Here is a 25,462-nt window from a genome sequence, read left to right on the forward strand (position 1 = left end):
AGCCCCGAGGGTTGAGATTCAATCTCCTGGCTCCGCCAGTAGCACGCACACACACACACACACGCGGAAGCCGACCTAGGCGAGGCCCAGGACCGGTTCAGAAAATCGTCACTGGCGGTGTTGGCCGTGAGCGGGAATCGAACCCGGGCAGCCGAGCTCATCGCGAAGCGGAGCGCTAACCACTACACTGCACTGCAAACCCGCCCCCAGCCCCCCGCCGCTGTGATAGTGCAGCATATATGAACGCAAGTTCATCATTGACGCCAAAGGAGGGGGGGGGGTGACGGCCCCCTTCAACCTGGTTAGCGAGCGAGGTGAGTGTGGTGTGTGAGTGGTGTGTGAGTGGTGTGTGAGTGGTGTGAGTGGTGTGTGAGTGGTGTGTGAGTGGTGTGTGAGTGGTGTGTGAGTGTGGTGTGTGAGTGGTGTGTGAGTGTGGTGTGTGAGTGTGGTGTGTGAGTGTGGTGTGTGAGTGGTGTAAGTGTGGTGTGAGTGTGGTGTGTGGTGAGTGTGGTGTGTGTGGTGTGAGTGGTGTGTGAGTGTGGTGTGTGGTGTGTGTGGTGTGTGAGTGTGGTGTGAGTGGTGTGTGAGTGTGGTGTGTGGTGTGTGTGGTGTGTGAGTGTGGTGTGTGAGTGGTGAGTGGTGTGAGTGTGGTGAGTGGTGAGTGGTGAGCTCACCACAGCGTGTTGCTCCTGAGAGTCCCACACAGCGCTGAGTCTCTCCGCAGGATCCGCAGGGCGGCCGTGGTGAGAGTGGTGAGTGTCGTGGTGAGTGGTGAGTGATGGTGAGTGTCATGGTGAGTGTCCTGGTGAGTGGTGAGTGGTGAGCTCACCACAGCGTGTTGCTCCTCAAGGTCCCACACAGCGCTGAGTCTCTCTGCAGGATCCGCAGGGCGGCTGAGGCGGCCGCCACGACGGGCGGAGGGAGCGAGTTGGAGAAGAGGTAAGGACGTGAACGTTGACGTAGCAGAGAGACTAGTGAGCTAGGTCCTGTGGTGTAGCCTCCTGTACACACACAGTGTACACACACAGTGTACACACACAGTGTACACACACAGTGTACACACACAGTGTACACACACACAGGTAAGGACGTGAACGTTGACGTAGCAGAGAGACTAGTCAGCTAGGTCCTGTGGTGTAGCCTCCTGTACACACACAGTGTACACACACAGTGTACACACACACAGTGTACACACACACAGTGTACACACACACAGTGTACACACACAGTGTACACACACACAGGTAAGGACGTGAACGTTGACGTAGCAGAGAGACTAGTGAGCTAGGTCCTGTGGTGTAGCCTCCTGTACACACAGTGTACACACACAGTGTACACACACACAATGTACACACACAGTGTACACACACACAGTGTACACACACACAGTGTACACACACACAGGTAAGGACGTGAACGTTGACGTAGCAGAGAGACTAGTGAGCTAGGTCCTGTGGTGTAGCCTCCTGTACACACACAGTGTACACACACAGTGTACACACACACAGTGTACACACACACAGTGTACACACACACAGTGTACACACACAGTGTACACACACACAGTGTACACACACACAGTGTACACACACAGTGTACACACACACAGTGTACACACACAGTGTACACACACACAGGTAAGGACGTGAACGTTGACGTAGCAGAGAGACTAGTGAGCTAGGTCCTGTGGTGTAGCCTCCTGTACACACAGTGTACACACACAGTGTACACACACAGTGTACACACACACAGTGTACACACACAGTGTACACACACACAGGTAAGGACGTGAACGTTGACGTAGCAGAGAGACTAGTGAGCTAGGTCCTGTGGTGTAGCCTCCTGTACACACACAGTGTACACACACAGTGTACACACACACAGTGTACACACACAGTGTACACACACAGTGTACACACACACAGTGTACACACACAGTGTACACACACACAGTGTACACACACAGTGTACACACACACAGGTAAGGACGTGAACGTTGACGTAGCAGAGAGACTAGTGAGCTAGGTCCTGTGGTGTAGCCTCCTGTACACACAGTGTACACACAGTGTACACACACACAGTGTACACACACACAGGTAAGGACGTGAACGTTGACGTAGCAGAGAGACTAGTGAGCTAGGTCCTGTGGTGTAGCCTCCTGTACACACACAGTGTACACACAGTGTACACACACAGTGTACACACACAGTGTACACACAGTGTACACACTCACAGTGTACACACACACAGGTAAGAACGTGAACGTTGACGTAGCAGAGAGACTAGTGAGCTAGGTCCTGTGGTGTAGCCTCCTGTACACACAGTGTACACACACAGTGTACACACACAGTGTACACACAGTGTACACACACAGTGTACACACACACAGTGTACACACACACAGTGTACACACACACAGGTAAGGACGTGAACGTTGACGTAGCAGAGAGACTAGTGAGCTAGGTCCTGTGGTGTAGCCTCCTGTACACACACAGTGTACACACACACAGTGTACACACACACACAGTGTACACACACAGTGTACACACACACACAGTGTACACACACAGTGTACACACACAGTGTACACACAGTGTACACACACACACAGTGTACACACACACAGTGTACACACACACAGTGTACACACACACAGTGTACACACACACACAGGTAAGGACGTGAACGTTGACGTAGCAGAGAGACTAGTGAGCTAGGTCCTGTGGTGTAGCCTCCTGCACACACACAGTGTACACACAGTGTACTCACACACAGTGTACACACACAGTGTACACACACAGTGTACACACACAGTGTACACACACACAGGTAAGGACGTGAACGTTGACGTAGCAGAGAGACTAGTGAGCTAGGTCCTGTGGTGTAGCCTCCTGTACACACACAGTGTACACACAGTGTACACACACACAGTGTACACACACAGTGTACACACACAGTGTACACACACAGTGTACACACACAGTGTACACACACACAGGTAAGGACGTGAACGTTGACGTAGCAGAGAGACTAGTGAGCTAGGTCCTGTGGTGTAGCCTCCTGTACACACACAGTGTACACACACACAGTGTACACACACACAGTGTACACACACAGTGTACACACACAGTGTACACACACACAGGTAAGGACGTGAACGTTGACGTAGCAGAGAGACTAGTGAGCTAGGTCCTGTGGTGTAGCCTCCTGTACACACAGTACACACAGTGTACACACACAGTGTACACACACACAGTGTACACACACAGTGTACACACACACACAGGTAAGGACGTGAACGTTGACGTAGCAGAGAGACTAGTGAGCTAGGTCCTGTGGTGTAGCCTCCTGTACACACAGTACACACAGTGTACACACACAGTGTACACACACAGTGTACACACACACAGTGTACACACACAGTGTACACACACACACAGGTAAGGACGTGAACGTTGACGTAGCAGAGAGACTAGTGAGCTAGGTGCTGTGGTGTAGCCTCCTGTACACACAGTGTACACACACAGTGTACACACACAGTGTACACACACAGTGTACACACACACAGTGTACACACACACAGTGTACACACACACAGGTAAGGACGTGAACGTTGACGTAGCAGAGAGACTAGTGAGCTAGGTCCTGTGGTGTAGCCTCCTGTACACACACAGTGTACACACACAGTGTACACACACAGAGTGTACACACACAGTGTACACACACACAGTGTACACACAGTGTACACACAGTGTACACACACACAGGTAAGGACGTGAACGTTGACGTAGCAGAGAGACTTGTGAGCTAGGTCCTGTGGTGTAGCCTCCTGTACACACACAGTGTACACACACACAGTGTACACACACAGTGTACACACACACAGTGTACACACACACAGTGTACACACACAGTGTACACACACAGTGTACACACACACAGTGTACACACACAGCGTACACACACAGTGTACACACACAGTGTACACACACACTGTACACACACAGTGTACACACACACAGTGTACACACACACAGTGTACACACACACAGGTAAGGACGTGAACGTTGACGTAGCAGAGAGACTAGTGAGCTAGGTCCTGTGGTGTAGCCTCCTGTACACACACAGTGTACACACAGTGTACACACACACAGTGTACACACAGTGTACACACACACAGTGTACACACACAGTGTACACACAGTGTACACACACAGTGTACACACACAGTGTACACACACAGTGTACACACACACAGGTAAGGACGTGAACGTTGACGTAGCAGAGAGACTAGTGAGCTAGGTCCTGTGGTGTAGCCTCCTGTACACACACAGTGTACACACAGTGTACACACACAGTGTACACACAGTGTACACACACACACAGTGTACACACACACACAGGTAAGGACGTGAACGTTGACGTAGCAGAGAGACTAGTGAGCTAGGTCCTGTGGTGTAGCCTCCTGTACACACACAGTGTACACACACACAGTGTACACACACACAGTGTACACACACACAGTGTACACACACACACACAGTGTACACACACAGTGTACACACACACAGTGTACACACACACAGTGTACACACACAGTGTACACACACACAGTGTGCACACACACAGGTAAGGACGTGAACTCTGACGTAGCAGAGAGACTAGTGAGCTAGGTCCTGTGGTGTAGCCTCCTGTACACACACAGTGTACACACACACAGTGTACACACACACAGTGTACACACACAGTGTACACACACACAGTGTACACACACAGTGTACACACACACAGTGTATACACACACAGTGTACACACACAGTGTACACACACACAGGTAAGGACGTGAACGTTGACGTAGCAGAGAGACTAGTGAGCTAGGTCCTGTGGTGTAGCCTCCTGTACACACACAGTGTACACACACACAGTGTACACACACACAGTGTACACACACAGTGTACACACACACAGTGTACACACACACATAGTGTACACACACAGTGTACACACACAGTGTACACACACAGTGTACACACACAGTGTACACACACAGTGTACACACACACAGTGTACACACACACAGGTAAGGACGTGAACGTTGCCGTAGCAGAGAGACTAGTGAGCTAGGTCCTGTGGTGTAGCCTCCTGTACACACACAGTGTACACACAGTGTACACACACAGTGTACACACACAGTGTACACACAGTGTACACACTCACAGTGTACACACACACAGGTAAGGACGTGAACGTTGACGTAGCAGAGAGACTAGTGAGCTAGGTCCTGTGGTGTAGCCTCCTGTACACACACAGTGTACACACAGTGTACACACACAGTGTACACACACAGTGTACACACACAGTGTACACACACACAGGTAAGGACGTGAACGTTGACGTAGCAGAGAGACTAGTGAGCTAGGTCCTGTGGTGTAGCCTCCTGTACACACAGTGTACACACACAGTGTACACACACAGTGTACACACAGTGTACACACACAGTGTACACACACACAGTGTACACACACACAGGTAAGGACGTGAACGTTGACGTAGCAGAGAGACTAGTGAGCTAGGTCCTGTGGTGTAGCCTCCTGTACACACACAGTGTACACACACACAGTGTACACACACACACAGTGTACACACACAGTGTACACACACACAGTGTACACACACACACAGTGTACACACACAGTGTACACACACACAGTGTACACACACACACAGTGTACACACACAGTGTACACACAGTGTACACACACACACAGTGTACACACACACAGTGTACACACACACAGTGTACACACACACAGGTAAGGACGTGAACGTTGACGTAGCAGAGAGACTAGTGAGCTAGGTCCTGTGGTGTAGCCTCCTGCACACACACAGTGTACACACAGTGTACACACAGTGTACACACACAGTGTACACACACAGTGTACACACACAGTGTACACACACAGTGTACACACACACAGGTAAGGACGTGAACGTTGACGTAGCAGAGAGACTAGTGAGCTAGGTCCTGTGGTGTAGCCTCCTGTACACACACAGTGTACACACAGTGTACACACACACAGTGTACACACACACAGTGTACACACACAGTGTACACACACAGTGTACACACACAGTGTACACACACACAGTGTACACACACAGTGTACACACACACACAGGTAAGGACGTGAACGTTGACGTAGCAGAGAGAATAGTGAGCTAGGTCCTGTGGTGTAGCCTCCTGTACACACAGTACACACAGTGTACACACACAGTGTACACACACAGTGTACACACACACAGTGTACACACACAGTGTACACACACACACAGGTAAGGACGTGAATGTTGACGTAGCAGAGAGACTAGTGAGCTAGGTTCTGTGGTGTAGCCTCCTGTACACACAGTGTACACACACAGTGTACACACACAGTGTACACACACAGTGTACACACACACAGTGTACACACACAGTGTACACACACACAGGTAAGGACGTGAACGTTGACGTAGCAGAGAGACTAGTGAGCTAGGTCCTGTGGTGTAGCCTCCTGTACACACACAGTGTACACACACAGTGTACACACACACAGTGTACACACACAGTGTACACACACACAGTGTACACACAGTGTACACACACACAGGTAAGGACGTGAACGTTGACGTAGCAGAGAGACTAGTGAGCTAGGTCCTGTGGTGTAGCCTCCTGTACACACAGTGTACACACACACAGTGTACACACACAGTGTACACACACACAGTGTACACACACACAGTGTACACACACAGTGTACACACACAGTGTACACACACACAGTGTACACACACAGTGTACACACACACACACAGTGTACACACACAGTGTATACACACAGTGTACACACACACAGGTAAGGACGTGAACGTTGACGTAGCAGAGAGACTAGTGAGCTAGGTCCTGTGGTGTAGCCTCCTGTACACACACACAGCGTACACACACAGTGTACACACACAGTGTACACACACACAGTGTACACACACAGGGTACACACACAGTGTACACACACAGTGTACACACACACAGGTAAGGACGTGAACGTTGACGTAGCAGAGAGACTAGTGAGCTAGGTCCTGTGGTGTAGCCTCCTGTACACACACAGTGTACACACACAGTGTACACACACACAGTGTACACACACACAGTGTACACACACACACACAGTGTGCACACACACAGTGTGCACACACACAGTGTGCACACACACAGTGTACACACACAGTGTACACACACACAGTGTACACACACAGTGTACACACACAGTGTACACACACACAGGTAAGGACGTGAACGTTGACATAGCAGAGAGACTAGTGAGCTAGGTCCTGTGGTGTAGCCTCCTGTACACACACAGTGTACACACACAGTGTACACACACAGTGTACACACACACACAGTGTACATACACACAGTGTACACACACACAGTGTACACACACAGTGTACACACCGTGTACACACACACAGGTAAGGACGTGAACGTTGACGTAGCAGAGAGACTAGTGAGCTAGGTCCTGTGGTGTAGCCTCCTGTACACACAGTGTACACACACAGTGTACACACACAGTGTACACACACAGTGTACACACACAGTGTACACACACACAGTGTACACACACACAGTGTACACACACAGTGTACACACACACAGTGTACACACAGTGTACACACACAGTGTACACACAGTGTACACACACAGTGTACACACACAGTGTACACACAGTGTACACACACAGTGTACACACAGTGTACACACACACACAGTGTACACACACACACAGTGTACACACACAGTGTACACACACAGTGTACACACACACAGTGTACACACACACAGTGTACACACATAGTGTACACACACAGTGTACACAAACACAGGTAAGGACGTGAACGTTGACGTAGCAGAGAGACTAGTGAGCTAGGTCCTGTGGTGTAGCCTCCTGTACACACAGTGTACACACACAGTGTACACACACAGTGTACACACACAGTGTACACACACACAGTGTACACACACAGTGTACACACACAGTGTACACACACACAGTGTACACACACAGTGTACACACACAGTGTACACACACACAGGTAAGGACGTGAACGTTGACGTAGCAGAGAGACTAGTGAGCTAGGTCCTGTGGTGTAGCCTCCTGTACACACACACACAGTGTACACACACACAGTGTACACACACAGTGTACACAGTGTACACACAGTGTACACACACACAGTGTACACACACACAGTGTACACAAACAGTGTACACACACACAGGTAAGGACGTGAACGTTGACGTAGCAGAGAGACTAGTGAGCTAGGTCCTGTGGTGTAGCCTCCTGTACACACACAGTGTACACACACAGTGTACACACACACACACACAGTGTACACATACAGTGTACACACACACAGTGTACACACACAGTACACACACACAGTGTACACACACACAGTGTACACACACACAGTGTACACACACAGTGTACACACAGTGTACACACACACAGTGTACACACACACAGTGTACACACACACAGGTAAGGACGTGAACGTTGACGTAGCAGAGAGCCTAGTGAGCTAGGTCCTGTGGTGTAGCCTCCTGTACACACAGTGTACACACACAGTGTACACACACAGTGTACACACACACAGTGTACACACACACAGGTAAGGACGTGAACGTTGACGTAGCAGAGAGACTAGTGAGCTAGGTCCTGTGGTGTAGCCTCCTGTACACACACAGTGTACACACACACAGTGTACACACACACAGGTACACACACACAGTGTACACACACACAGTGTACACACACAGTGTACACACAGTGTACACACATACAGTGTACACACACACAATGTACACACACAGTGTACACACACAGTGTACACACACAGTGTACACACACACAGGTAAGGACGTGAACGTTGACGTAGCAGAGAGACTAGTGAGCTAGGTCCTGTGGTGTAGCCTCCTGTACACACACAGTGTACACACAGTGTACACACACAGTGTACACACACACAGTGTACACACACAGTGTACACACACACAGTGTACACACACACAGTGTACACACACAGTGTACACACACACAGGTAAGGACGTGAACGTTGACGTAGCAGAGAGACTAGTGAGCTAGGTCCTGTGGTGTAGCCTCCTGTACACACAGTGTACACACACACACACAGTGTACACACACAGTGTACACACACAGTGTACACACACACACAGTGTACACACACACACAGTGTACACACACAGTGTACACACACACAGTGTACACACACACAGTGTACACACACACAGTGTACACACATAGTGTACACACACAGTGTACACACACACAGGTAAGGACGTGAACGTTGACGTAGCAGAGAGACTAGTGAGCTAGGTCCTGTGGTGTAGCCTCCTGTACACACACAGTGTACAGACACACACAGTGTACACACACAGTGTACACACACAGTGTACACACACAGTGTACACACACACAGTGTACACACACACAGGTAAGGACGTGAACGTTGACGTAGCAGAGAGACTAGTGAGCTAGGTCCTGTGGTGTAGCCTCCTGTACACACACAGTGTACACACACAGTGTACACACACAGTGTACACACACACAGTGTACACACACACAGTGTACACACACACAGGTAAGGACGTGAACGTTGACGTAGCAGAGAAATTAGTGAGCTAGGTCCTGTGGTGTAGCCTCCTGTACACACACAGTGTACACACACACAGTGTACACACATAGTGTACACACACACAGGTAAGGACGTGAACGTTGACGTAGCAGAGAGACTAGTGAGCTAGGTCCTGTGGTGTACCCTCCTGTACACACACAGTGTACACACACACAGTGTACACACACACAGTGTACACACACACAGTGTACACACACAGTGTACACACACAGTGTACACACACACAGGTAAGGACGTGAACGTTGACGTAGCAGAGAGACTAGTGAGCTAGGTCCTGTGGTGTAGCCTCCTGTACACACACAGTGTACACACACAGTGTACACACACAGTGTACACACACACAGTGTACACACACACAGTGTACACACACAGTGTACACACACAGTGTACAAACACACAGGTAAGGACGTGAACGTTGACGTAGCAGAGAAACTAGTGAGCTAGGTCCTGTGGTGTAGCCTCCTGTACACACACACACAGTGTACACACACACAGTGTACACACACACAGTGTACACACACAGTGTACACACACACAGGTAAGGACGTGAAAGTTGATGTAGCAGAGAGACTAGTGAGCTAGGTCCTGTGGTGTAGCCTCCTGTACACACACACACAGTGTACACACACACAGTGTACACACACACAGTGTACACACACAGTGTACACACACACACAGTGTACACACACACAGTGTACACACACACAGTGTACACACACACAGGTAAGGACGTGAACGTTGACGTAGCAGAGAGACTAGTGAGCTAGGTCCTGTGGTGTAGCCTCCTGTACACACACACAGTGTACACACACACAGTGTACACACACACAGTGTACACACACAGTGTACACACACACAGTGTACACACACAGTGTACACACACACAGTGTACACACACACAGTGTACACACACACAGTGTACACACAGTGTACACACACACAGTGTACACACACACAGGTAAGGACGTGAACGTTGACGTAGCAGAGAGACTAGTGAGCTAGGTCCTGTGGTGTAGCCTCCTGTACACACAGTGTACACACAGTGTACACACACAGTGTACACACACAGTGTACACACAGTGTACACACACACAGTGTACACACACAGATAAGGACGTGAACGTTGACGTAGCAGAGAGACTAGTGAGCTAGGTCCTGTGGTGTAGCCTCCTGTACACACAGTGTACACACACACAGTGTTCACACACACAGTGTACACACACAGTGTACACACACACAGGTAAGGACGTGAACGTTGACGTAGCAGAGAGACTAGTGAGCTAGGTCCTGTGGTGTAGCCTCCTGTACACACAGTGTACACACAGTGTACACACACACAGTGTACACACACACACAGTGTACACACACACAGGTAAGGACGTGAACGTTGACGTAGCAGAGAGACTAGTGAGCTAGGTCCTGTGGTGTAACCTCCTGTACACACACAGTGTACACACACAGTGTACACACACACAGTGTACACACACAGTGTGCACACACACAGTGTGCACACACACAGTGTACACACACACAGTGTACACACACAGTGTACACACACACAGTGTACACACACACAGTGTACACACACACAGGTAAGGACGTGAACGTTGACGTAGCAGAGAGACTAGTGAGCTAGGTCCTGTGGTGTAGCCTCCTGTACACACACAGTGTACACACAGTGTACACACACAGTGTACACACACACATTGTACACACACACAGTGTACACACACAGTGTACACACACACAGTGTACACACACAGTGTACACACACACAGTGTACACACAGTGTACACACACACAGGTAAGGACGTGAACGTTGACGTAGCAGAGAGACTAGTGAGCTAGTTCCTGTGGTGTAGCCTCCTGTACACACACAGTGTACACACAGTGTACACACACAGTGTACACACACACAGTGTACACACACAGTGTACACACACACAGTGTACACACACACAGTGTACACACACACAGTGTACACACACAGTGTACACACACAGTGTACACACACAGTGTACACACACAGTGCACACACACACAGGTAAGGACGTGAACGTTGACGTAGAAGAGAGACTAGTGATCTAGGTCCTGTGGTGTAGCCTCCTGTACACACACAGTGTACACACACAGTGTACACACACAGTGTACACACACAGTGTACACACACACACAGTGTACACACACAGTGTACACACACACAGTGTACACACACAGTGTACACACACAGTGTACACACACACACACACAGTGTACACACAGAGATACACACACACACACAGAGATACAACAACAACAACAACAACCGCCATTCGCCACTAAGTGGCGGTGATGTCACCACGACGCTTGTGCCAGGCTATGTGCACCCTGAGGCCACGTGAAGTGTCGAACGCCCACTGGCAGGAGGTCACTGGGCAGACCCAGGTGCCACGGGTCGACTGACTGAGATGACTGAGATGACTGGCTGATGCACCACCTGTGCCCCCTACTGTGCCAACCTGCTGTGCTTTAGCCACCCGGCGCTCCGCTCGTTGTTGTGAGCGTCGCTCCTCCGCCCTCCGTTGTTGTTGGAGGGCGACTGCCTCCAACTGCCCAGTAGCGTCCTTCACGAGCCTCCTCCACAGAGGCCGATCTTGACACCGCTAGTACCAGTCATCGGCAAGTCCACTCAGCTCCACGTCCTCCTGTACCACATCACTCCATCTCTTCTCTAGCCCGTGCCGCGCCCGCTTAGCCCCCTCAATCCGGCCAAACAAAAGCTGTTTCGGCATGCGGTGGCTGGGCATGCGGGCTACATGACCCAGCCAACGCAGCCTTGCCTGCCGGAGGAGCTCACCGATGGGACTTTGTCCAGATCTTTCAAGGATTTGGGAGCTCCTCACACAATCCAGCCTGGTTAAACCCAGGATGGATCATAGGCAGGCCAGCCTAAATGTTTCTAACCGGCGAAGATGTTCCATTAGAGGAGTCCACGTTTCGCAAGCGTAGAGAAGGGAGGGAATGACCGTGGCCGAGAAGACCTGAAGCTTAGTGCGGAGCGACAGACCAGGTAGCTTCCACACAGCGTTACGCAACCGATGAAAAGATATTGCCGCTCGACTGATTCGGAGTGAGACCTCTGCTGTTAAACTGGAGCCGGTCATAAGCACACTGCCCAGGTATGGGAAACTCTCCACTCTCTCCACAACTGCCCCATCACCGATTGGGAGTTGTGGGGGTGGAGTGTCCGATGGTACAAAATACCCAGGCAGGTGCTTAGTTTTGGTGGTGCTGATGGTAAGGCCCCACCTCTTAGTGGCACGCTCCAGTCTCAGCAGCAGCGTCTCCAACTCCTCCTCTGACTGAGCAGCTATTACCAAATCATCAGCATACATAACGTGGTTGAGCAATAGGGAGCCATCCCTTGACCGCACCCGGGCATCGATTAGCCTCCCATTATATCTGTACCATATGGAGATTCCCCCGGTACAGCTATTGAAGGCTTCACGAACTACGTTGTCGAAAAATATGTTAAATAATGTGGGAGCCAGAGGACATCCCTGTCGCACCCGAAGGTGTACAGGGAATGGCTCTGACTCCCGGCCACGTAGTTTTACCCAGGCCCGCTCACCATCTTGAAGGTCCTTAATGATTGTGAGCAGAGGGTCAGGTACTCCAAAAGCACGAAGAACAACCCAGAGCCCAGGCTTACTGATGGTATCATAGGCCGTGACCAGGTCAATAAAGCAGAGATGTAGGTCTTGCTGGAATTCCCTGCTGTAGCAGACGGACAAAAAATATGGCATCTGTGTAGGACCGCCCTTTCCTGAAACCGTATTGGGGCTCCGCAAGCCTCTCCTCAGCGTGCCTGGCAAGGCGATGTTGAATAATCCTTGCCAGGACCTTTCCCGGCACACTGAGGAGTGAGATGCCCCTGTAGTTGTTACAGTCTGTGCGATCCCCCTTCTTAAAGAGGGGGACCACCAGGGCATCATTCAAATCCTGCGGAACCCATCCAGTGGTCCAGACTGTTGTTATGATGTCATATAGGGCAGTCTGTGCACAAACGCCACCCTCCATCAGCATTTCGCTTGGGAGATCATCTCTGCCCAGTGCCTTTCCTGGTCTCAGACTCCGGATCGCCTTCAGTACTTCCTCAACAGATGGCACTTCAGCCAGCCACTCACAGGGGGTGACTTCTTCCAATAATTGAGGCACCGCAGCCTCAGCAGGGTCATCCCCACTTTGTGCAACGATGTTTTCCTAGCTGAGGGATTTCGACTCCCCCAGGACCTCACAGAAATGCTCAGCAAATCTGCAAACCTGTTCCTGGGGGTCGGAGATTGGATCACCGTTTTTTCCCCTAATGATGGTAGTAGGTGTGGTGCTGCAGGTTACTTTTTTGATGGAGTTAATAGAGATTTGTGATCGCGGGCCACTGAGGCAGACTCCATCTCCTCAGCAACCCGCGACCACCACCCATCCTTGCAGCACCTCACGGCTCTCCGAACCTCCGAGCGAAGGCTGCGGTAAGCCTCCTCATTCTCTGACGTGGGATTCTGTAGCCGATGACAGTGGGCCTGTCGCTTTTTCTCAACCATCCTGAACACCTCCTCTGTCAGCCAGGGTCTCTGGTGAGGTCTGGACCGCGTACCCAAAGCAGCCATTGCAGCTGCATGAGTCACAGTCCTAAACCTCGCCCATTTACCCTTGACATCAGGAGGAGTGGGGGACGATGCCAACCCCAGCCGCAGGCGATGATGAAATTCTCGCTTGCAACTTTCATCAGATAACTGAGACCAGGCCACCTTAGGTTGGAATGGGGTCCTGGGTGTACACCCACCACCGGAGTGGAAGAATGTCAGGTGCATCTTACAGATGACTAGTCGATGGTCAGAGGGCAGATCAGCTCCACGGTAGGTCCTGGTGTCAAGGACATGGGCTCGCATCCGCTGTTCCATCACTATGTAGTCCAGAAAATGTTCTTGCTTGGACCCGGCATGCATCCATGATGTTGTGTGGATGCGCCGATGCCGGAACAGCGTGTTGGTAATTACAAGCCCATGGGCTGCACAAAAATCTAGCAGCCTCCTACCGTTGTTATTGAGCTGATCTGGCCCATGCCCTCCAATCCATCCAGACCAGGTGCCAGTATCATGACCAACTCGGGCATTGAAGTCACCCAACATGATGACTCTATCCCGAGGGGCCACTTTAGCCAGCACCTGTGACAGGAGGTCATGGAAGGCGTCTGACTCATCGGCTTTGCCTGCATCCCTCCACGGATGTTCATCTTCGGTGGGGGCATAAGTAACCACGACCACCATTCCTCGCCACCACTTACACACACACAGACAGACACATAGACACACAGAGACACACAGAGACACACATTCACACACGCAGATACACACACAGGGTACACACAAACAGACAAACACAGGTAGACACACGTACACCGTGTACACACACACACGGGTACACACATAGTGGTGGTAAGTGGTGATGGTAGTGGTGATGGTAGTGATCGTGGCGAGTGGTGAGTAGTGATGGTGGTAATGGGGGTGATGGTGGTGAGTGTAGTGGTGAGTGTAGTGGTGAGTGTAGTGGTGAGTGTAGTGGTGAGTGTAGTAGTCAGTGTAGTGGTGAGTGTAGTGGTGAGTGTAGTGGTGAGTGTAGTAGTGAGTGTAGTGGTGAGTGTAGTGGTGAGTGTAGTGGTGAGTGGTGAGTGTAGTGGTGAGTGTAGTAGTGAGTGTAGTGGTGAGTGTAGTGGTGAGTGGTGAGTGTAGTAGTGGTTAGTTAGGGTTGAGTGGTGAGTGTAGTAGTCGGTGTAGTGGTGAGTGTAGTGGTGAGTGGTGAGTGTAGTGGTGAGTATAGTGGTGAGTGTAGTGGTGAGTGTAGTGGTGAGTGTAGAGGTGAGTGGTGAGTGTAGTAGTCAGTGTAGTGGTGAGTGTAGTGGTGAGTGTAGTGGTGAGTAGTAGTCAGTGTAGTGGTGAGTGTAGTGGTGAGTAGTGGTGAGTGTAGTGGTGAGTAGTGGTGAGTGTAGTGGTGAGTAGTGGTGAGTGTAGTGGTGAGTAGTGGTGAGTGTAGTGGTGAGTAGTGGTGAGTGTAGTGGTGAGTAGTGGTGAGTGTAGTGGTGAGTAGTGGTGAGTGTAGTGGTGAGTAGTGGTGAGTAGTGGTGAGTGTAGTGGTGAGTGTAGTGGTGAGTAGTGGTGAGTGTAGTAGTGAGTGTAGTGGTGAGTGTAGTAGTGAGTGTAGTGGTGAGTGTGGTGGTGAGTGTAGTGGTGAGTGTAGTGAGTAGTGGTGAGTGTAGTAGTGGTTAGTTAGGGTTGAGTGGTGAGTGTAGTAGTCGGTGTAGTGGTGAGTGTAGTGGTGAGTGGTGAGTGTAGTGGTGAGTGGTGAGTGTAGTGGTGAGTATAGTGGTGAGTGTAGTGGTGAGTGTAGTGGTGAGTGGTGAGTGTAGTAGTCAGTGTAGTGGTGAGTGTAGTGGTGAGTGTAGTGGTGAGTAGTAGTCAGTGTAGTGGTGAGTAGTGGTGAGCGTAGTGGTGAGTAGTGGTGAGTAGTGGTGAGTGTAGTGGTGAGTAGTGGTGAGTAGTGGTGAGTGTAGTGGTGAGTAGTGGTGAGTGTAGTGGTGAGTAGTGGTGAGTAGTGGTGAGTGTAGTGGTGAGTGTAGTGGTGAGTAGTGGTGAGTGTAGTAGTGAGTGTAGTGGTGAGTGTAGTAGTGAGTGTAGTGGTGAGTGTGGTGGTGAGTGTAGTGGTGAGTGTAGTGAGTAGTGGTGAGTGTAGTAGTGGTTAGTTAGGGTTGAGTGGTGAGTGTAGTAGTCGGTGTAGTGGTGAGTGTAGTGGTGAGTGGTGAGTGTAGTGGTGAGTGGTGAGTGTAGTGGTGAGTATAGTGGTGAGTGTAGTGGTGAGTGTAGTGGTGAGTGGTGAGTGTAGTAGTCAGTGTAGTGGTGAGTGTAGTGGTGAGTGTAGTGGTGAGTAGTAGTCAGTGTAGTGGTGAGTAGTGGTGAGCGTAGTGGTGAGCGTAGTGGTGAGTAGTGGTGAGTGTAGTGGTGAGTAGTGGTGAGTGTAGTGTTGAGTGTAGTGGTGAGTAGTGGTGAGTGTAGTGGTGAGTGTAGTGGTGAGTGTAGTAGTGAGTGTAGTGGTGAGTGTGGTGGTCAGTAGTGGTGAGTAGTGGTGAGTAGTGGTGAGTGTAGGGGTGAGTGTAGTGAGTAGTGGTGAGTGTAGTGGTGAGTGTGGTGGTGAGTGTAGTGGTGAGTAGTGGTGAGTGTAGTGGTGAGTGTAGTGGTGAGTGTAGTAGTGAGTGTAGTGGTGAGTGTGGTGGTGAGTGTAGTGGTGAGTGTAGTGAGTAGTGGTGAGTAGTGGTGAGTGTAGTGGTCAGTAGTGGTGAGTGTAGTGGTGAGTAGTGGTGAGTAGTGGTGAGTGTAGTGGTCAGTAGTAGTGAGTGTAGTGGTGAGTGTGGTGGTGAGTGTAGTGGTGAGTGTAGTGAGTAGTGGTGAGTAGTGGTGAGTGTAGTGGTCAGTAGTGGTGAGTAGTGGTGAGTAGTGGTGAGTGTAGGGGTGAGTGTAGCGAGTAGTGGTGAGTGTAGTGGTGAGTGTGGTGGTGAGTGTAGTGGTGAGTAGTGGTGAGTGTGGTGGTGAGTGTAGGGGTGAGTGTAGTGAGTGTGGTGAGTGTAGTGGTGAGTAGTGGTGAGTAGTGGTGAGTGTACTAGTACCAGCTGCTCCACCAAGTGCTTTCCCCAGGGTGGAGTTGAGGATGTTAACAACCCCACTCCCCACTCCCAGCAACTCTTCCGTGCCCCTAACACCATCACCACCATCACCACCAACATCAACACCAACATCACCACCACCATCATCACCACCACCATCATCACCATCACTACTATCACCACCATCATCATCACCACCATCACCACCAACATCACCATCACCATCACCACCATCATCACCATCATCACCATCATCACCATCACCATCACCACCACCAACATCATCATCATCATCACCACCACCATCACCACCATCACCACCAACATCACCATCACCATCACCACCATCACCATCATCACCATCATCACCATCATCACCATCACCACCATCACCACCATAACCACCAACATCATCATCATCATCACCACCACCATCACCACCATCACCACCATCACCACCAACATCATCACCATCACCACCATCACTACCATCATTAACACCATCACCACCATCACTACCATCACCACCATCACTAACATCACCACCACCATCACCACCATCATCACCATCACCATCATCAACATCACCACCATCACCATCAACACCACTAACACCATCACCACCATCACCACCAACATCACCACCATCACCACCATCACCACCATCATTAACACCATCACCACCATCACTACCATCACCACCATCACTACCATCACCACCACCATCACCACCATCATCATCACCATCATCACCATCATCACCATCATCACCATCACCATCACCACCACCATCACCACCATCACCATCAACACCACCATCACCATCACCACCAACATCACCACCATCACCACCATCATCACCATCACTAACACCATCACCACCACTACTATCACCACCATCACCACCATCACCATCAACACCATCACCACCATCACTACCATCATTAACACCATCACCACCATCACTACCATCACCACCATCACTACCACCACCATCACCACCACTACCATCACCACCATCACCACCATCATCACCATCACCACTAACACCACTAACACCATCACCACCTTCACCACCAACATCACCACCATCACCACCATCACCACCATCATCACCATCATCACCACCATCACCATCACCACCAACATCACCACCATCACCACTAACACCATCACCAACACCATCACCAATAACACCATCACCACCACCATCACCACCACCATCACCACCACCATCACCACCACCATCACCACCACCATCACCAATAATACCATCATCACCACCACCATCACCACCACCATCACCATCATCACCACCATCACCACCATCACCACCAACACCACTAACACCATCACCACCATCACCACCAACATCACCACCATCACCACTAACACCATCACCAACACCATCACCATCACCACCACCATCACCACCACCATCACCACCACCATCACCACCATCACCACCACCATCATCACCACCACCATCACCACCACCATCACCACTAACACCATCACCACTAACACCATCACCACTAACACCATCACCACTAACACTATCACCACCATCACTTCCACCATCACCATCATCACCACCACCAACATCACCATCATCACCATCACCACCATCACCACCACCATCACTATCATCACTACTATCATCACTACCATCACCACAACCATCACCACCATCATCACCACTACCATCACCACCACCATCACCACCATCACCACCACCATCACCACCACCACCATCATCACCACCATCATCACCATCATCATCACCATCATCATCAACACCATCAACACCATCACTATCACTACCACCATCACCACCATCATCACCACCATCATCATCATCATCACCATCACCACTAACACCATCACCACCATCACTACCACCATCACCATCACCACCATCACCACCAACATCATCATCATCATCACCACCACCATCACCACCATCACCACCATCACCACCAACATCATCACCATCACCACCATCACTACCATCATTAACACCATCACCACCATCACTACCATCACCACCATCACTAACATCACCACCACCATCACCACCATCATCACCATCACCATCATCAACATCACCACCATCACCATCAACACCACTAACACCATCACCACCATCACCACCAACATCACCACCATCACCACCATCACCACCATCATTAACACCATCACCACCATCACTACCATCACCACCATCACTACCATCACCACCACCACCATCACCACCATCATCATCACCATCATCACCATCATCATCATCACCATCATCACCATCACCACTAACACCATCACCACCACCACCACCATCACCACCATCAACACCACTAACACCATCACCACCACCATCACCACCATCACCACCACCATCACCACCAACATCACCACCATCACCACCATCACCACCATCACCACTAACACCATCACCACCATCACCACCAACATCACCACCATCACCACTAACACCATCACCAACACCATCACCATCACCACCACCATCACCACCACCATCACCATCATCACCATCACCACCATCACCACCACCATCATCACCACCACCATCACCACAACCATCACCAATAATACCATCACCACCACCACCATCACCATCACCACCATCACCAGCATCACCACCAATATCATCATCATCATCACCACCACCATCACCACCATCACCACCATCACCACCAACATCATCATCATCACCACCATCACTACCATCATTAACACCATCACCACCATCACTACCATCACCACCATCACTAACATCACCACCACCATCACCACCATCATCACCATCATCACCATCACCATCACCACCATCACCACCATCACCACCAACATCACCACCATCACCACCATCATTAACACCATCACCACCATCACTACCATCACCACCATCACTACCATCACCACCACCATCACCACCATCATCATCACCATCATCACCATCACCATCATCACCATCACCACTAACACCATCACCACCACCATCACCATCACCACTAACACCATCACCACCATCACCACCATCACCACCACCACCATCATCACCACGAACACCATCATCACCATCAACACCACTAACACCATCACCACCTTCACTACCATCATTAACACCATCACCACCATCACTACCAACACCACCACCATCACCACCATCATCATCACCATCATCACCATTACCATCATCACCACCATCACCACTAACACCATCACCACCATCACCACCATCAGCACCACCAACATCACCACTAACACCATCACCACTAACACCATCACCACCATCACCACCATCACCATCAACACCACTAACACCACTAACACCACTAACACCATCACCACCATCACCCCCATCACTACCATCATTAACACCATCACCACCATCACCACCATCACCACCATCACCATCAACACCACTAACACCACTAACACCATCACCACCATCACCACCAACATCATCACCACTAACACCATCACCACCATCACCACCAACATCATCATCACCATCACCATCACCACTAACACCATCACCACCATCACCATCACCACCACCACCATCACCATCACCACGAACACCATCACCACCATCACCACCACCATCACCACTAACACCATCACCACCATCACTTCCACCATCACCATCATCACCACCACCATCATCACCATCATCACCATCACCACCATCACCACCACCATCATTATCATCACTACTATCATCACTACCATCACCACCACCATCACCACCATCACCACCACCACCATCATCACCACCATCATCACCATCATCATCACCACCATCATCATCAACACCATCAACACCATCACTATCACTACCACCATCACCACCATCATCACCACCATCATCACCATCATCATCACCATCACCACTAACACCATCACCACCATCACTACCACCATCACCATCACTATCATCACTACTATCATCACTACCATCACCACCACCATCACCACCATCACCACCATCATCACCACTACCATCACCACCACCATCACCACCATCACCACCACCATCACCACCACCACCATCACCACCATCATCATCATCACCATCATCATCACCAACATCATCATCATCATCACCATCATCATCACCATCATCACCACCATCATCAACACCATCACCACCATCACCACCATCACCATCACCACTAACACCATGACCACCATCACCACCATCATCACCATCATCAACACCATCACCACCATCATCACCACCATCACCACCATCATCACCACCATCACCACCATCATCACCACAATCATCACCACAATCATCTACACCATCACCATCATCACCATCATCACCACCATCACCACCATCATCACCACCACCACCATCACCACCATCAGCACCACCACCACCATCACCACCATCATCACCACCATCACCACCATCACCACCATCACCATCATCACCACCATCATCACCACCATCACCATCACCACCATCATCACTACCATCACCACCATCACTATCATCACCACCATCATCACCATCACCACCATCACCACCATTACAACCATCATCACCACCATCACTACCATCAATACCATCATCGACACCATCACCACCATCACCACCATCATCACCACCATCACAACCATCATCATCACCACCACCACCATCACCACCATCATCACTACTATCACCACCATCACTATCATCACCACCATCATCACCATCACCACCATCACCACCATTACAACCATCATCACCACCATCACTACCATCAATACCATCATCGACACCATCACCACCATCACCACCATCATCACCACCATCACAACCATCATCATCACCACCACCACCATCACCACTACCATTATCATCATCACCATTACCACCATCACCACCATCATCACCACCATCACGAGCATCACTAAGATCACTACCACCATCACCATTACCACCATCATCACCATCACTACCATCACCATCATCACCACCATCACTACCATCACTACCATCACCACCATCACCACCATCACCATCATCACCACCATCACCACCATTAACACCATCACCACCACCTCCACCACCACCATCACCAACACCACCCACTCACCACTCCACTCACCACCCACTCACCACCCACTCACCCACCCACTCACCACCCACTCACCACCCCCACTCACCACCCCCACTCACCACCCCCACTCACCACCCCCACTCACCACCCCCACTCACCACCCCCACTCACCACTCACCACCCACTCACCACCCACTGACCACCCACTCACTACCCACTCACCACCACACTCACTACCCACTCACCACCACACTCACCACCCACTCACCACTCACCACCCCCACTCACCACCCCACTCACCACTCACCACCCCCACTCACCACCCACTCACCACCCACTCACTCACCACCCACTCACCACCCACCCACTCACCACCCACTCACTCACCACACTCAGCACCCACACTCACCACCCACACTCACCACCCCCACACCACACACTCACCACCCGCACTCACCACCACTCACTCACTCACCACTCACTCACCACTCACTCACTACCCACACTCACCACCCACACTCACCACCCACACTCACCACCACACTCACCACCCACTCACTACCCCACCCCCCACTCACCACCACTCACTCACTCACCACTCACACACTCACCACCACACTAACCACTCACTCACCACCCGCTCACCACACCCACTCACCACCCACTCACCACCACACTCACCACCCACTCACCACCACACTCACCTCCCACTCACCACCACCCTCACCACCCTCACCACCCTCACCACCACACTCACCACCACCCACTCACCACCACACTCACCACCCACTCAGCACCCCCACACTCACTCACCACTCACTCACCACTCACTCACCACCCACTCACCTCCCACTCACCACCCACTCACCACCCTCACCACACTCACCACCACACTCACCTCCCACTCACCACCACACTCACCACCACACTAACCACTCACTCACCCCCCACTCACCACACACTCACCACCCCCACCCACTCACCACCACTCACTCACTCACTCACCTCCCACTCACCTTCCACTCACCACCACCCTCACCACCCCACCCCCCACTCACCACCCCCCACTCACCACTCACTCACCACTCACTCACCACCCCACCCCCCACTCACCACCACTCACTCACTCACCACTCACTCACCACCACACTCACCACCACACTAACCACTCACTCACCCCCCACTCACCACCCCCACTCACCACCCACTCACCACCCCACCCCCCACTCACCACCACTCACCACTCACTCACCACTCACTCACCACACTCACCACCACACTCACTACCCACACTCACCACCCACACTCACCACACACTCACTACCCACACTCACCACCACACTCACCACACACTCACTACCCACACTCACCACCCACACTCACCACACACTCACTACCCACACTCACCACCCACTCACCACCCCCACCCACATCCACTCACCACCACACTCACCCCCCCACCCCCCACTCACCACCCCACCCCCCACTCACCACCCCACCCCCCACTCACCACCACTCACTCACTCACCACTCACTCACCTCCCACTCACCACCACACTCACCACCACACTAACCACTCACTCACCCCCCACTCACCACACACTCACCACCCCCACCCACTCACCACCACTCACTCACTCACTCACCTCCCACTCACCTTCCACTCACCACCACCCTCACCACCCCACCCCCCACTCACCACCACTCACTCACCACTCACTCACCACCTCACCCCCCACTCACCACCACTCACACACTCACCACCCACTCACCACCCCCACTCACCACCCACTCACTCACCACCCCACCACACACTCACCACACTCACCACCCACTCGCCACCACACTAACCACTCACTCACCTCCCACTCACCACCACACTCATCACCACACTAACCACTCACTCACCTCCCACTCACCACCACACTCACCACCACACTAACCACTCACTCACCCCCCACTCACCACCTCACCCCCCACTCACCACCACTCACTCACTCACTCACCACTCACTCACCACTCACTCACCACACTCACCACCACACTCACTACCCACACTCACCACCCACACTCACCACACACTCACTACCCACACTCACCACCACACTCACCACACACTCACTACCCACACTCACCACCCACTCACCACCCCCACCCACATCCACTCACCACCACACTCACCACTCACTCACCACTCACTCACCACCCCCACTCACCACCACACTCACCTCCCACTCACCACCACACTCACCACCACCCACTCACCACCCACACTCACCACCCCCACACCACCCACTCACCACCACACTCACTACCCACACTCACCACCCACTCACCACCCCACCCCCCACTCACCACCCACACTCACCACCACCACTCACCACCACACTCACCACTCACTCACCACCACACTCACCACCACTCACTCACCACCACACTCACCACCCACTCACCACCCCACCCCCCACTCACCACCCACACTCACCACCACCACTCACCACCACACTCACCACCACACTCACCACCCACTCACCACCCCACCACCCTCACCACCACACTCACCACCCTCACCACTCACTCACCACTCACTCACCACCACTCACTCACCACCACCCTCACCACTCACTCACCACCCACTCACCTCCCTGTGTCACCCAGGACTCCAGTTGAGTGACATTCATCGACAAACACGAGGGCACTGTGACGCTGGGCCAACGTGCCGAGATCAGCGAGCGGGGCAACCTCGCCGTCCATGGAGAACACGCCGTCTGTGGCGATCAGCTTCAGCCGGCAGTCCTACAGATATCACAATCATCACAATCACTACAATCAGCACAATCACTATCACTACTAACACTATCACTACTAACACTATCACTACAATCACACACACACAAAACACGACGTCTGTGGCGATCAGCTTCAGCCGGCAGTCCTACAG

The 25,462-nt window shown here is 51.5% G+C and overlaps 1 protein-coding gene across 2 annotated transcripts in view; it reads right to left on the reverse strand.

The window, feature by feature from the left end:
• GCAT (glycine C-acetyltransferase) overlaps positions 1-25,462 on the reverse strand; it is a 76,632-nt gene that overhangs the window by 11,005 nt on the left and 40,165 nt on the right. The window contains exons 5-7 of one of the 2 annotated variants that reach the window (XM_032980627.2): positions 25,163-25,317; positions 17,444-17,529; positions 830-1,001 (exon numbers count right to left, since the gene is read on the reverse strand). In XM_032980627.2, coding sequence (XP_032836518.1) covers positions 830-1,001; positions 17,444-17,529; positions 25,163-25,317 — 413 coding nt within the window. Of the gene's footprint in view, positions 1-829; positions 1,002-11,127; positions 11,405-17,443; positions 17,530-25,162; positions 25,318-25,462 lie in introns of those variants that run through there. The other variant, XM_032980628.2, reaches the window with a different exon arrangement.

This window comes from Petromyzon marinus, chromosome 72 (genome assembly GCF_048934315.1).
Source record: "Petromyzon marinus isolate PM22_M1 ecotype Great Lakes invasive population chromosome 72, UKy_Petmar_22M1.pri1.0, whole genome shotgun sequence".
Taxonomy (NCBI): domain Eukaryota; kingdom Metazoa; phylum Chordata; class Hyperoartia; order Petromyzontiformes; family Petromyzontidae; genus Petromyzon; species Petromyzon marinus.